Here is a 16,575-nt window from a genome sequence, read left to right on the forward strand (position 1 = left end):
ACAATTTTAATTACATCAATTCTTCTTCAATCTGCTTTATTCATTGTCTAACATATTAAATGACTGAAAACACCATAGCTTAGGTCAGGCAAACTTTAGTCCTCAAAGCAGCTTTAACGACAAAAAAGGTTTAGAGATACTATATCTGACTGTGACGAGAGAGACCATACACAAGTGATCTATCACACTGCAGGGCCCTTCTAGTTCTGTCGCTGCTGGCTCTGACATTGGATTCTTCTTGGGACATCTGCTACCTGTTCTGCCACTAGGCCCCGTCTTGGCCTCCTATTTTCTTCAGTGGTACAGCCGTTGACTATGGGCTGTGAACCACAAGGTCAGCAGTTCGAAACTACCAGCCGTTCCGCCGGAGAAAGGTGAGGCTTTCTGCTCCCGTAAAGATTTACAGCCTCGGAAACCCTGTACAGGGTCACTATGAGTCGGAACCAAATCCACGGCACATAACAACAACAACACAGCCACTGACTAGCATAACACTTCAAGTTTCTTTGTTCCCTCTCCTTCTTTTTGTCTTTTGCCTTTTTTCCTTTCTGGTTCTTCACGTTTTCTATGTGCTTCTACTTTGGTTTCTGAAACCTCCATTGCATTGACTGCTTATTCAAGCAAATTCCTTGTTCATTTCGGCGCATGCCCCCATCCCCATCAATACCATGAACCAGCACATCCTCTCCTGAGCTGTTACTGACATTTGCACAGTTGTTGTGAAATACTGTCAAGTCAGTTCCGACCCATAGCAACCCTGTATAGGGTTTCATTTGCATAGTATATGGACCAATGTCTGCAAAGTACATATGCATCACAGTGCAGGCAGTCAACACAAAAACAGACCAAAAGTATCAAACTAAGTCATTTACAGCTTACCACAGAAATGTAAGAAACCCTCTAGTGTAGACAATTAGGAAATTTGTAAAGTAAAAACAGGTCAATTCAATGGGGTGAACTGCATGCTCTCTTTCTAACCGTGAGGGAAGAATTGAGGAAAGATAACATATATTTGGACTATAACCAATTCATGGGCAGTAGTCAATGACACGGCTATCTGATCTGACAAGCAGGCAATACAAAGTTAGAATGCTGAGGGGGTAGTTGTGTAGGGCATGGAGCTATGGAAGGCACTTCAGGAATTTAGAGGCCACATTAGATAGGACTATTTCCACACATTTAGTCACTGAAAACCTTATGAACAGCAGTGGAACACTGTCAACACCAGAATCCTGAATACTGAAACATGATGAAGAGCACCAGAATATTGTCAGATATAGAGCCGGAAAATGATACCCTCAAGGTGGAAAGTATTCAAAATATGACTGGGGAAGAGTTACCCCCTCAAAACAGAGTTGACCGTGATTACATAAATGGAGTACAGCTTTCAGGACCTATTTGCTGATGGGACACAACTTATTGACCTTCCACTTTACCAAGCATCATTTCTCCAGGGACTGGACAATATGTCCAAAGTAGGAGAGACAAAGTTTGGCCATTCTGGCTTTCAAGGAGCATTCTGGCTGTACTTCTTCCAACACAGATTGGTTTGTTCTTTTGGCAGCCAATGGTACTTTCAGTATTCTCCAATTGCATCCATTCCTCTATGGTCTTCCCTAAACACTGTCCAAATTTTGCATGCGTATGAGGTTATTGAAAATACCATGACTTGGGTTGGGTGCACCTTAGTCTTCAAATTGTTATCTTTGCAAGATTCTTGAACACTTTAAAAAGGTCTTGTGCAGTGGATTTGCCTAATGCAAAACACCGTTCGATTTCTTGACTGAGGCTTCCATGAGAATTGATGGTTGATCTGAGCAAAATGAAGTCTTAGACAACTTCAATCTCTTCTCCATTTACATGGATGTTGTTTATTGGTCCAGTAGTGAGGATTGTTGTTTTCTTTACAGTGAGGTGCAACCCATACCAAAGGTTGGCATAGAGGTCATTTCTGACCTCCTCTGACTTCACAAGGGGGAAGGAGACTCAAATTCAATATCAGCCCAAGGTTGATTCCTATGAAGCAGAGGTCAGACATGCCCGCCAACCTTCTTACCAATTCTAACACCAACTGTCCTTCCTACTGACCTATTTCTCTGCTAGGTTCAATAATCCATTCCAATGGTCACACAGAATTCACACAATACTCACAAATATGGGTTTATTAGGGAAGATAACAGCCGCTCCTTAGAAACCCTATTCAAGGTTGCTATGAGTTGGAACCATCTCGATGGCACTTTACAACAGTTGTTGTTGTTATGTGCCAAGGAGTCGGTTCCGACTCACAGCGACCCTGTACAGGGTTTCCGAGGCTGTAAATCTTTACGGGAGCAGAAAGCCTCATCTTTCTCCCACGGAACCGCTAATAGTTTCGAACTACTGACCTTGTGGTTCTCAGCCCAATTCGTAACCACTACGCTACCAGAGTGCCTTAACAGGGAAGTTAACAGCCTACAATTTAGGATACAGCTTTTCTCTCAGGACAGACTTTTCTCAGTCATGCCCGCAGGCATATTGCTGTTGTTGTTAAGTGGCACTGAGTCAGTTTGGACCCACAGTGACCCTGTATAAGGTTTTCCAAGGAGCAGCTGGTGAGTTTGAACCACCAACCTCGTGGTTCAGATCGACTTTGCAGTCCAGCGCATCAACCCACAGCTCCCACCAGGACTCCAGGCGTACGTCTAATTCTCAGTCCCTCAGACACGTGGTCCTTTGGGCTCTGCCCTATTCATGCACTATTACAAAGCTCTTTTAGCTCTGCAGTAAGCGCCCCCAAACATTACATTTTGCCAGTAAACTTCAGTCCAAAAGTGCAGCTTTAGCTTCATGGGTCAGCAAACTTAGTTCCCCAGATAAGTAACTCTGCAACCAAGTCTCCAGTCACAAGGCACTCCTGTCTTACTCTATGGGCCAGGAAGCACTTGCTCAATCTCATACACTTGGTTCCGCTGTCTCTGTGCACAGGGATGTCTGGGCCCAAAGGACTGCTCTTGAATCTTCTTTCTTGATGGTAGAGATTCTCCCATTCCACTTCTGAGATGCTCATTTAAAATACAGCAGGATGGCAAAATTGACCAATCCCATGTTAGAATTTCATATACCTTATTTGCATGCTATAACCTTATATGAAGCTCTGGTAGCACAGTGGTTACAAATAGGGCTGCGGACAGCAAGGTCAGCAGTTTGAGACTACCAGTTGTTCTGTGGGAGAAACATAAGGCACTCTGCTCCCGTAAAGATTTACAGCCTCAGAAACCCTGTACAGGGTCGCTAGGAGTCGGAACTGACTCCACGGCATACAGCCACTAGCCACCAACCTTATATGGGAGTCCTGGTGTGGTGCTGTGGGTTAATGCATCAGACTGCAAAGCCATTTGAACTGCAAGGTCGGCAGTTCAAGCTCACCAGCTGCTCCTCAGAAACCCTATACAGGGTTGCTGTGGGTCGGAATCGACTCGATGGCACTTCACAACAACAACATTGTATGGGTTCCATATATTTTATTGACATGATTAGTAAGTGATCCAATCCTTCTGGTTGGTTACAAACACCTCATAGTTGCATGGTCCCAACCAATCATTTCATCCCTGGTGTTGTGCTATAGGGTAAGCTCTGACCTGGTAACAGCAAGGTCGATAGTTCAAACCCACCAGTCATTCTTGGAAACTCTATACAGGGTCACTATGAGTTGGACCCATCTCAACAGTAAACAATAACCCAACAATTTGGTAGGAATTATAAACTATGGCTAAAAGGAGTTCTGATAGTGTAGAAGATTATATACTGGGCTGCTAACAGAAAGGTCAGCAGTTACAATCTATCAGTTGCTCCATAGGGGAAAGATAAGGCTTTCTGTTCTCCTAAGGATTTACATCCTCAGAAACTCAATACAGGGTTGCCATGGGTTGGAACCAACTCAACAGCACACCACCAGCACCAGCATGGCTAGAAAGGTCATGCCAAGTAATTGACTGCATCACACTGGCAAATTGATTCAATGGGATCAATGAATCAATTATGCCATTGGTACCAGATGGCGCCTCATAGAATAGATACTACTTACTCAGGGCTGGGCTTGGCATATTCCATGACAGTTGCAAAAGACAAAAACACCATTAAGGGATTGAAACAAAGGATACAGTACCAATTTGGAGCACCAAGTCATATTTCCTTAAACAAAGGAATACGAGTCACAGCCCACAAGGATCAGCAATAGGCCAGGAAACATTGTTACCTACCAGTTTGCACACCATCAGAGAATTTGAAGGGACAGCTGAAAAATTTGCTATCAAAAACACTGGGAGATGAAGTTATAAAGGGCTAGCTTACACACCTTCATGTGTATCCATCCTCTACCCCTGGGGGTGGAAAGTAAGGGTCACCACTGGACAGGTTCCTACACTTCTCTAGGTGATCTGTGGAAGAGTAGGATCTCCACATCACCTAAAATTACCTTTGTGTTTGTGTTAGATGTTGAACGCCTAGAAGTAGGCAGGCAGTTGTGAGTTCTAGAAGCCAGTTGTTCCTTAAGGAACAGAGTGTAGGTATACCCCTTAAGCTTTACTCCAGAATTGCCAAAGTCTTAATGGGATGGATTGTACCACCTCCCACCAGATCTGGAAGTATCGGATATGGTAGTAAATAGTGCTATATTGCCTAGTGGTTGACATAGCCCATTAATGTTGTACCTAATGGTTGAGCTATAGCCCACTAATGTTGTACCTAATGATTAAGATAGCCCACTAATGTTGTATCTAATGGTTGAGATAGCCCACTAATGTTTTACCTAATGGTTGAGATAGCCCATTAATGTTGTACCTATGTAATGCTACCCACTTGCTAGACAGTCTTGCTACCTGTTGAACCCGATGTTCCTTCCCAAGATGTAAAATTTGGATAAAAAGAAATGACAAATGGAAAGAGAATAAATAATAGCTTAAGGTCAAGAAATGAATAAATAGGTTATGCAGCAAAGGAAATTTAACATTATAGTGATACCTTGAACGAGACTTAGAGAAAGGGAATAATCTCTCAGTAAAATTTTATCACAGGCCAAACAGGGTGAAGATGAAATAAACTTGGAAAACCGGACCTTGTCGCAGGATCCCTCCTCAAACAGGATTCTTTCTGTGCTAAGTAAGAAAAATGAAGCAAGAAATCGAGTTCTTCAGGCTAGCAAGGTTTTTATCTGTGGAGGTGAAAGTACTTTGCTTGGCTGTTTGAATATCAAGGAAGCTGTTTGGAGGTTTCAAAGAAAGAAAAGTCAGCCCATCAGGGAAGACCCCCTTCTAGGACAGAAACTCAGAGAGAACCTTTGAGTACTATAGCACGCTCACTGGTGACCACCTGGGTCTACTTGTGAGTAGAAGTGGGGGAAATGTAGCAATGAAGACATGGGCTGTTTGGCCATGTTCCATTGAGACCCGTTGACCTTGAGATGAGAGAGAGGAAAAGGAATGGCTGACTGGCATGACCTTTAGGAAGAGCCCATGGGCACTGACCTAACTCCTGGGGGCTTGGGCTGAGAATGAGCGACCAGCTGGTCTAAAGAGCAGGGAGTTGTGCACAAACTCCCAAACTTGCAGCTAGTATCCATTTGACCTTACTTGGATGCTTAGTTGACCATAACGAGAGAAGATAAAGATGTTTGATACTGAGAACAAGTGCAAATTGCTACAATTTGATAAACTAGACTTTTGCCTATGAATGCAGTGACTCAAAGTTCCAACTGAAATGGAAAGATTCTCCATATCAAAAAACCTTGGTTCCTCAGTGTACTGAGATAAGGATGAGCAATTTAGACATGGGGCGTGAAGTGAATGGCTTACAAGTTTTCATGAAGTGTGCTTAGTTTCAGAATGAGGAGGGTAAGGTAAAATCCCTACAAAATTGTTGCCCTCTTTTCCATATGGATCTGGTGAAAAGGGGTGGAGGGTGATGGTGATAGGATTTTATGACTCAATCATGAAAAACTGTTGTCAGGATTGTGACTGTCACAACTGTTAACTGTAGAAAATGTGTAACTCAAAGGGAGTAGTAGTTAAATCTTTCATTTCAGGAACAGACTATCCCAGGAAGAGCATGAATGGAGTGTGAGGTCTCTACCTAGAAAAATGGCGACAGCAGAGATGGTGGCATAGGTGGTGGCATGGAGAGACAAGAGCAGCTGCAGGCTCTGGGCCCGTGGACTGAGAAAGGCTGTGTGCCTGGGGGCAGGAGGCTGGCTGACAGAACGTGTCCTTAAGACATTTAAACTAAATGAACATATAGTTTTTGTTTTGTAAGTGTACACGAAATATAGTTGTCTTGTTCATAAGTGAAGTATTAGATGTAAATGGGGAACCACAGGGAGGAAGTAGGATAAATATTGCCAGGAGGGGATTGTAATTTTAAATATTAAACAAACAAAAAAATCTTGCAAGAGGAGATGCGACAGGGCCCAAGGCAACATGGAGCAGGTCTTACCTAGCTGTGGGTTAATGCACTGAACTGCAAAGTTGGTTTGAACCGTAAGGTCGGCAGTTCAAGCTCACCAGCTGCTCCTCAGAAACCCTATAGAGGGTCTCTATGAGTTGGAACTGACGCGATAGCACCTAACAACATTTATAATCTAGGGAGAGCAAGTAGGGTAAGTACTAGACTGAAAACCACAACCACAAGGTCAGTGGCTTGAGCCCACCAGCTGCTTCACAGGAGAAAGATAAGGTTTTCTGCTCCTGCAAAGGTTTATAGCCTCAGAAACCCTATATTGGATCACTGAATTGGAACTGACTCCATGGCACTTAACAATTTATAATCTACTTGGGTATAAGTACTTATAAAAAATTGCCAAGGAATTTAAAATAACTTAGGGGTAGTTATAAAGACTGTCAAGGAATTTACAATTACCCTGGGGAGAAAAGGCCCAGGTTCTAAAAAAATAACTATCACCTGTGCTGCTAATTCTCATTCTTTTTAAGTGCTATCAAGCTGGTTCTAACTCACAGCGAGCCTGTATGGGGTTTCCTAAGAGTGACTGGTGTGTTTGAACCACCAACCTTGCAGTTGGCAGTCTAGTGTTTATCCTACAGCACCACACTAGGACTGCTTGTTACTATGAAAAGGAGCTTGTACCCTGACAGTCTGTGATTTAGCAAGTAGTTCATAGTCTTGGAAACTAACCAAGACTGGAGATCTGAGTCCGCCCTGAGTCCTGGTGTGGCGCTGTGGGTTAATGCACTGAACTGCAAAGTTGGTTTGAACCGTAAGGTCGGCGGTTCAAGCTCACCAGCCGCTCTTTGGGAACCCTATGCAAGGTTGCTATGGGTTGAAACTGACTCGATGGCACTTAACAAAGGCATCTCAGAAGAAAGGTCTGGCAATGTACTTGTGGAAACTCAGCTATGGGAAACCCAAACTATTCAAGCACAGCTCTAGTCTCACACACACACACGGGGCCACCACAAGTCAGAATCAATCCAATGGTAACAAGGTTTTGAAAATAAATTTTCATAAGAGGTTTAAAAAAAATTTTTTTTTTTAAATTTTTAACTCCTAAAATGTTTTTCTGTTTTCATTTACCACTATATTTTCAACTCATGGGAACTGGGCCAGGTTCAAAGGCTGTTGTTGTTGTTAAGATGCCATCGAGTCAGTACGGACTCATAGCAACCTTATGCACAGCAGAACGAAACACTGCCTGATCCTGGGCCAACCTCACTCACTAGTGTTGCCACGCTTGAGTCCATCGATGCTGCCACCTGGCCAATCCATTTTGTTGGCGGTCTTTTTTTCCTCTGACCCTCCACCTTACCAAACATGATATCCTTCTCCAGCGACTGGTCCCTCCTGGCAATATGTCCGAAGTATGAGAGATGAAATTTGGCCATCCTGGCCTCCAAGGAGTACTCTGGCTGCACTTCTTCCAACATGGATCTGTTTGTTCTTTTGGCACTTTCAATATTCTCCTCCAACACCATAACTCAAATGCGTCAATTTTCCTACGGTCTTCCTTATTCACTGTCCAGCTTTCACATGCATATGAAGTTATTGAAAATACCACAGCACACCTTAGTCCTCAAGCTGACATCTTTGCTCTTCAACACTTTAAAAAGGCCTTATGCAGCAGATTTGCCTAATGCAATACGCTGTTTGATTTCTTGACTGCTGCTTCTGTGAATGTTGACAGTTGAGCCATGAAGAAGGAAGTCCTTGACAACTTCAATCTTTTCTGCGTTGATAAGAATGTTATTGGTCCAGTGACGAGGATGTTTCTTTACATTGAAATATAAACCATACGGAAGGCTGTGGTTGTTGATCTTCATCAGTAAATGTTCGAAGTCCTCTTCACTTTCAGCAAGCAAGGTTGTATCATCTGCATATTGCAGTTGTTAATGAGTCTTCCTCCTATCCTGATGCCACGTTTTTCTTGATAGAAACCAGCTTCTCGGATTATTTGCTCAGCATATAGGTTGAAAACAAAGATAGCATGTGACAAATATTTGTTATAGTAATGAATGGGGGGTGTACTGTGGAGTCGGTTCAGACTCATAGTGACCCTACATAGGGTTTTGAAGGCTGTAAATCTTTACAGAAGCAGAAAGCCTCATATTTCTCCCATGGAATAGCTGGTAGTTTCAAACTGCTGACCTTGAGGTTAGTAGCCCAACTCGTAACCACGACACAACCAGAGTTCCTACATTAATGACTAGTTTCAATGAAAGACTTGTTTCACAGATCTGTGCACATCACATAAAGTTCTTTGATGTCTGAAAGATAACCTGGATTTCAGTTAATCCTTCACATGGATCTGAGGAAAGTGAACTGATAGATGTTGTTGGTCAATGCCATCGAGTCAGTTCCGACTCACAGCAACCGTGGATCGGGTTTCCGAGAAGTGGCTGGTGAGCTTCAACTGCTGACTTGAAGTTGAAAACAACTTTGCAGTCCAGCGCATTAACCCACAGTGCCACACCAAGACTCCATACATACGTGACCTGAGACACATGTGCCCGTGTCCCTCCAATCCAGCACTGCCACTTTCTCACTACAGTGCTGACAGTTACTTAATGCTTTATAGCTGTCTTTGCTGTTGTTTCATGTTAGGTGCTGGCGAGTTGGTTCTGACCCATAGTCACCCTGTATAGGGTTCCCAAGGAGTGGCTGGTTGAGTTTGAACCACCAACCTTGTGGTTCAGACTGACTTTGCAGTCCAGTGCATTAACCCACAGCGCCACACCAGGACTCCCTCACCAAATAACAGGGTTGTTGCTGTTAAGTGCCATTGAATTGATTACGACTCATAGCAACCCTGCATAGGGTTCCCAAGAAACAATTGGTGGATTTGAACTTTCAACCTTGTGGCTAGCAGTACAGGGCTCATCTTATAGCACCACACCAGGGCTATGCAAATGTGAGGTGTTTGTGGCTCACCAAAGGAGATGGGATAGCCTGTGAATAATATAAAGAAGGGGTACAGTAAGGGTACAGTAATCTTGTGGGGTGGTGGTTGTTAAGTCGAGTCATTTCTGATTCATAGTGAGCTTATCCACAAGAGACTAAAACAGTGCCTGGTACCACACCATCCTCAGTTGTTGCTATGCTTGAGCCCACTGTTGCTGCCACAGTGTCAGCCCATCTTGTTGGAGGTCTTCTGCTTTTTCGCCGACTCTCCACTTTTCCAAGCATGATGTCCTCCAGGGACTTAGTCCCCTCTGATAATATGTCCAAAGTATGAGACGAAGTTTCACCATCCTTGCTTATTGTAGTGTGGGAATATGCAAATCAGGTATACAATACTGTAATGTGGGGATTGGTTGGTTTTGTCATCCTGCAAGCTTTAAAATGAGCTATCCCAGAAATGGAAAGATCAAGATCTGACTCCCACTGAGAAAGTGAAGTCAGGAGTGGAGCAAGTCCTTTGGACCAAGATCCCTGTGCTGGACCTCCTCGATCCAAGAGACTGCAATGCTGGCGGTGGTGGCTGAGAGCCAGGAGACCTGTGTAAGACAGAGTGGTGAGCTTCCTGGCCTATGGAGGAGAAAATGAAATGCCATTCGGTTAAGAAGATTACTAGCGAAGTGGTGTGCCTCTAGACATTTAGCTGAGGAGTTAGGATCGCTGACCCACTGAGCTAAAGTCAGACACCTTTGCACAGAGGCTTGGTGATGAAAAGGCTTCTAGATGGAGTGGGCTGGTTTTGAGCCCCGATTAAAGTTATTTGAAACACTTTCCTAAGCCGAGGCTCGGAGACCATATAGCTGAGCTCTAAAAAGAGGTATACTTATGGGTATAGACAGGAAAAGTCCGTCTTGAATGAAGAACTACATCCTATATCATTTCTGATCCCTAATAAACCCCCTAACTGTGACTAATGTCCGAGTTCTATGTGGCCAACGTAACAAACTACCAAACTCATCGAAGAAATAGAGAGTGCCAAGTGAGGGACAGTGGATGTCAGAACCGGAAGAAAATATTCAAGGGTAGAAGCATATCTGATCGTGGTCCCATAGGATCAGCCTTGGGCTGACGCTGATTCTTCTCCTTATAAAACTAGAGGAGGACAGATGCCACCCCCAAGGCCGTTTTTGTACCCAATCCACCTCCAATGCAACTTTACATTTACAGCAACATTCCAGATAGCAATGATCTTTTGTTTTACAATTTCACAGCATGTTATTTCCTCCACATAAATTCACTCAAACTTTTATTTCATTTAATTGGAACAAGGGAACAACTGACATGTATGTGTTAACACCAGATAACCTCTCTGTTACTTAGCTAGGATGAACGCGGCAGGCTTCCCCAGTCTCTGCATTGATAGATAGGATTGCCCTCAGAATACACTTTCTAACCATGCAATGAGGTAGAAATCTTTGCTCGACACCCATCTCCAGTGAATGTGTCTGAAGTTTATCCTACGGGTTTTGTGGGGCATAAACTACGATATAATCAGACACTGGAGGCATTACCACAGTCACGGCGCTCATGGGTACTACCACATTCACTGTGTTCAGAAGGTTTCGCTGCTGGACAAATTCTCTGTTACCTCCTGAGACTTCACCTCTAGCAGCAGCAGGCTGCCCCACAAAGAATACATTCCTACTAGTTAGAAGCCCACTGGGGTTTACAGATGTCTGAGCTGCCACAGAAGGCATCTGAATAGTCATTGTATTAACAGGCGTTTTCTCCTGCAGATCCCTGGTAGGTGGTGACAGGTGATTTGCTGCGGAGGGCTCTTCCACCTTCACTGAGTCTGCACGTTTCTTTCTTTTGTGTTTTTTTTGATGTGAATAGAAGTTAGAAGCAGAGGCAAAAGTTCGCCCACATTCGGTGCAACCATACGGGGGCTCTCCTATGTGAGATCGCTGATGTACAACAAGCTTTTGCTTCGTTTCAAAGACCTTCTCACATTCACTGCACTTGTAGGGTTTTTCACCTGTATGAGTTCTCAGATGGATATTGAGACTTGACTTCTGAGAATAAGCTTTTCCACATTCACTGCATGAAAAGGGCGTTTTTCCGGTGTGAAATCTCTGATGCGCTATGAGGCACAATTTCTGGATGAAGCCTTTCCCACATTCACCGCACACATAGGGCTTCTCTCCAGTATGGATTCGCTCGTGAATAACGAGACTTCCCTTGTGGTTGAAGCTTTTTCCGCATTCACTACATACGTAGGGTCTCTCTCCGGTATGAATTCGATGATGAATAATGAGACTTCCCTTATGTTTGAAGCGCTTCCCACACTCACTACATACAAAGGGTTTCTCTCCGGTATGAGTTCGCTGATGAACAATGAGACTTCCCGTATGTTTGAAGCCTTTTCCACATTCGGTGCATATGTAAGGCTTCTCTCCAGTATGAATTCGCTGATGAATAATGAGGCTTCCCTTGTGGTTGAAGTGTTTCCCACAATGACCGCAGGAGTAGGGTTTCTCTCCAGTGTGAGTTCGCTGATGGACCGTGAGATCTGTCTTCTTGATGAAGCCTTTCCCACAGTGACTGCACATGTAGGGTTTTTCTCCGGTGTGAGTTCGTTGATGGATAGTAAGATGACTCTTCCGGATGAAACCTTTTCCACATTCACTGCACGTATAGGGTTTCTCCGCCAAATGAGTTTTCAGATGTTCATTGAACTGTGGTTTATAAAAATAAGCTTTGCCACATTCCAAGCATTTATACGGTCTTTCTCCTTTATGAAACGTGTGATGGTGTTCAATGAGCTTGAAGTTTTTAAAGAAACTTTCCCCACATAGATTGCATCTGTAAGGCTTCTCCCCAGTGTGAAGGATCTGATGATCAGTGAGGAAAGACTTCTTGACCAAGGCTTCCCCACATTCACTGCCTACATGCAATTTCTCTCTTTTCTGATGCTTAAAGAGTTGGTGTTTTTTGGACCTAGTCCTGCTGGATATTTGGCTCTCAGGGAACGTTGCTTCAATGCAAAACTGCTCATGGTCAGCACAGACAGAGTCTGTTCCATTTCTATTACAAGGAGCTGTTACTGTTGGTAAGTGCCTTCGAGTTGATTCCGACTCGCCCCACAGAGGATTTCGGAGGAGCTGCTGAGCAGACTTCTTTATTTCATCACCTGTGATGTGGTTGAATACCGGGAAAGTTAAATTTGACCTCCCAACTTTTTCATGTAAGTCAAACATATCATGATATTTCTTTAAGGAGAAATGACTTCTGTGGCGATGAACATTATTTTCCAATGTGTTCCGTTCATAGCGTTGTTCCAGCCTGTCCACCCTTCTTTCATTTACTGAGTCCCCGAGCAGATGATCAGCTTTCTGGATTTCTAGGAGAGAAGAGAACAGTGACAAACTCATAAGTGTACGGTGGATCTTTACTGACAACCCTTGAGTATGAGTGTAAATAAAACAACATGCAAATGTCCCTTGCACATCGATAAAAATAAATGAATATAAACAACCCAGTGAGTAAAAGCAGTTAGTGTAGAAACAAGGTTAGACATAATAAATACTGATTTGGTTGCTTCTTAAACAAGGCCTTACAAAACTTGCAAAAAATACAAAATAAAATCAAGACACTGGGACCACCATACCACAGAGGTTGGAAGGCCTGTTGAATTCCAGACCCATTCATTCACTGCACAAATTCTTACTGAAAGAGAATTTACTAGGTGTATGTATGTGAAAAATATAGAAGGTTACAGGGAGGAGACAACAGTTTCCTCACATAATAGTAGTGAATGTCCTGATGATAGAGACACAGCCCACAATTCAGTTTCTACCACACATCTGAAGTTTCTGGCACTATGGTGGCTTGCATGTTGCTGGGATGCTGAAAGTCTCTTCATGTGCTCACCTGAAAAGATTCCACCAGGGCTCTTGGAAAACGCAGTCCACGGTTCTTCTCGTTCCAGCCTGCAGAGTGCATCGGCTTTGCTAACCTGATACCCTGTTTGTGGGAAACCACAGAATCGGAGACATAACAAACAGTTTGTGAAGAATGCAGAATATTGTAATCATGGGGAAAAATAGAAAGACTGTTGGTCCTTCTACTAGGGGTATGGGATTGATGCCCACTTATCTGGACCCTGAGAGTGGACTGAGTATCTGCCTCTTTAAAGCACCACAGGACTTTATAAAGATTTCAGCATCCGAGACGGAAAGGCCAATGACAGGGGAGGGTACACACCAACAGATGCCAGGTTTGTATAGTTCTCCAGCATCACATCCCGGTACAGGGCCTTCTGAGCAGGGGCCAGGAGCTGCCATTCCTCCCGGGTGAACATCACAGCCACGTCGCTGAACGTCAGCGAGTCCTGTGTGAAGAGGATCCTAGTAAGTGCAGTATATTCCATTCGATGACACGAACGAAATGTGAGGGACTGGTTCGATCACTTCCTATAGAAACACTGCTGTATATATATACAAGGAGCTCTGGTAGCGTAGTGGTTCCGAGTTGGGCTGCTAACTTCAAGGTCAGCAGTTCGTAACTACCAGCCATTCTGTGGGAGAAAGATGAGGATTTCTGCTCCTGTAATGATTTACAGCCTTGGAAACCCTATGCAGGGTCGCTATGAGTCGGAACTGACTCCACGGCACACCACCACCACATCTGTATACCTACGTTTTTTATTTTAAATACGTTGCTGTTGTTGTTATGTGCCGTGGAGTTGGTTCCGACCAATAGCGACCCTGTACAGGGTTTCCGAGGCTGTAAATCTTTACGGGAGCAGAACGCCTCATCTTTCTCCAGTGTAACAGCTGGTAGTTTCAAACTGCTGACCCTGAGGTTAGCAGCCCAATTCGTAACCACTACGTTACCAGAGCTCCTTATTTTAACTATAGATACATATTTATTATAGAGACATCAAACCTGTAATAAGCTATTCTGAATTTGCACATTCTATAGTCTACCCCACCACTAGTCTGCCAGTTTGTTGCACTCTGGGGCCTTGTGAGTTTCTGTGATGCTGGCAGTGATGTCGCCAGTATTTTAAATACCAGCAGGGTACACCCATGGTGGATAGGTTTCAGCTTAGCTTCCAGACTAACACAGACTAGGAAGAAGGAGACGTAGAGTATTTCTGAATGTTCAGCCACTGAAACCTTATGAGTAGCAGTGGAACACTGTCGGATAGTACCAGACTATTGAAACACGATGAATAGCATTAGAATACTGTCAGACTACACAGAAATCAAAATTGACTACAACTGTGGGAAGAGAAGGTGAAAACGCACCAGATCATGAGTCAAAACAAGACCAAGGGCAGACTGTGGAACAGATTGTCAATTGCTCATACACAAGTCCAGGCTGAAGCTGAAGAAAATGAAAACAAGTACAGAAAAGTAAAATGTGACCCTGAAGACATTCTACCTGAATTCAGAGGTCATCCATAGAACAAATTTGATGCATTAGACACGAATGACCGAAGACCAGAGGAATGGCGGGACAACATGAAGAACATCACACAGGGAGAAAACAAAAGGTCATTACGAAGACAAGAAAGATGTAAAAGACCAAAATGGATGTCAGAACTCTGAAATTTTCTCTCCAGTGTAAAAATGCTAAAGCAAATGGAGAAAACGAAGAAATAAAGAGCTGAACAAGAAATGTCAAAGAGCTCGAGAAGACAAAGTCAAATACTACACCGAAATGTGCGAAGACCTGGCATTCCGATCCTATGAGAAGAGCATTGTTTTAGACCAAGATGAGCAAATACTCTCAACAGGCACCTTTAACCAACAATTCCTGAATTGCCCTGTAAAGGCGAGAAAGGGCCGATTTACATGCTTTTTGGGGTATGCTTACCATCAAAATAAGGTAGACAAGGGTTCCTGCTGAAGAGATGTGTCTGGGGAAGAGATGGTGGGGGAAAATGCTAAAGGGATCATTGTTGTTGTTAAGTGCCGTCAAGTCAGTTCCGACTCATAGCAACTCTGTACAGGGTTTCCAAGGAGCGGCTGGTGAGTTTGAACTATCAGCCTTGTGGTTTAAACCCACCTTGCGGATATGACTCAGTTATGAGTACTGACTGTTAACAAGATTAACTGTGACTATAAAAACTGTAATAGTAGAAAGAGTAACTGTGAAAATGTGGACATCGTGGGTGGCATTACTGGACTGGGGTACAGTAGATGACTCATTGTTGTTGTCAGATGTCATCAAGTCGGACCGACTCATAGCGACCCTACGTACAACAGAACTAAACACTGGCCATTCCTGCACCAAACTCACAATTGTTACGTTTGAGCCCACTGCTGCCGCCACTGTGCCAATCCATCTCGTTGGGGGTCTTCCTCTTTATCTCCAGGGCTCCACTTTACCAAACATGATGCCCTTTTCCAGGGACGGACTCTAAAGGGCCTTAAAAGCTTTGCTGTGCTGATACTGTGTGAAATTCAGAGACTCAGGGAATAGTCCTCACCCAGGCAAATTTTATCACAAGAAAACAGGGGCCAGGCAGTCTAGACACTGGCTAGCAAAAATGGGGGTGGGGAGATGCAGTTATAAAGGCACAGAGTGGCTGGCATGGGTGTGCTTAGTTTCAGAACAAGGCAGGTAAGGTTGAATCCTCACTGAATAACTTTCCACTTTTCCAGATGGATCTGGTGAAAGGGGGTGGGAAATGATGGTGGTAGGATTTCATGATTCAATTGGGGATAACTGTTAGCAGAACTGTGATCGTCACAACTGTAATTGTAGAAGATGTGTAATTAAAAGGGGGAATAGTTAATCTTTCATCTCACGAACAGACGATCCCAGGTCCATCAAGGAGGAGCATAAGAGGAGTGTGAGGTCCTACCTAGAAAAGCAGAGACAATGGCAGAGATGGTAGTATGGAGAGACAGAGCAGCTGTGGGCTCTAGACCCAAGGACTGAGCAAGGCTGTGTGCCTGCGGACAGGAGGCTGCCTTGCAGAATGTGCCCTTAGGACATTTAAATGAATATTTATTTTTTGATTTGTATGTGTAAACAAACAAAAGACAGCAGTGGTGAAACCCAGAAACCTTTTAGAGAGCTGACAGATCAGCTGGGTATCTGAGCAGACTTGAATGGCTAGTTGCCAAGTAACCTTGTCATCAGTATCCATTTCCCTAATGAAGGGCTAATTGTTAATGA

At 43.8% G+C, this 16,575-nt stretch overlaps 1 protein-coding gene across 1 annotated transcript; it reads right to left on the reverse strand.

The window, feature by feature from the left end:
• Positions 1-10,895: 10,895 nt before the first annotated feature.
• On the reverse strand, positions 10,896-13,765 carry LOC102839116 (zinc finger protein 613-like). The gene is made up of 3 exons (XM_006868344.1): positions 13,645-13,765; positions 11,792-12,415; positions 10,896-11,707 (listed from the first exon to the last, which is right to left on the reverse strand). The coding sequence occupies exons 1-3, from the start codon at positions 13,739-13,741 to the stop codon at positions 10,896-10,898; spliced, it is 1,533 nt and encodes a 510-aa protein (XP_006868406.1). The 5' UTR covers positions 13,742-13,765.
• Between the last annotated feature and the right edge of the window lie 2,810 nt (positions 13,766-16,575).

This window comes from Chrysochloris asiatica, unplaced genomic scaffold (genome assembly GCF_000296735.1).
Source record: "Chrysochloris asiatica unplaced genomic scaffold, ChrAsi1.0 scaffold00116, whole genome shotgun sequence".
NCBI lineage: Eukaryota > Metazoa > Chordata > Mammalia > Afrosoricida > Chrysochloridae > Chrysochloris > Chrysochloris asiatica.

What these genes read in the sequence shown, in the direction of transcription:
- LOC102839116 (XM_006868344.1), bottom strand. Translation starts at nt 13,741, where the DNA reads ATGTTCACCCGGGAGGAATGGCAGCTCCTGGCCCCTGCTCAGAAGGCC. An exon ending in TACAAACCTGGCATCTGTTG is followed by an intron (nt 12,416 to 13,644) that starts GTGTGTACCCTC and finishes TTTGCATTGAAG; the next exon opens with CAACGTTCCCTGAGAGCCAA. An exon ending in ATGTGGAAAAGGCTTCAAAC is followed by an intron (nt 11,708 to 11,791) that starts ATACGGGAAGTC and finishes AGCGCTTCAAAC; the next exon opens with ATAAGGGAAGTCTCATTATT.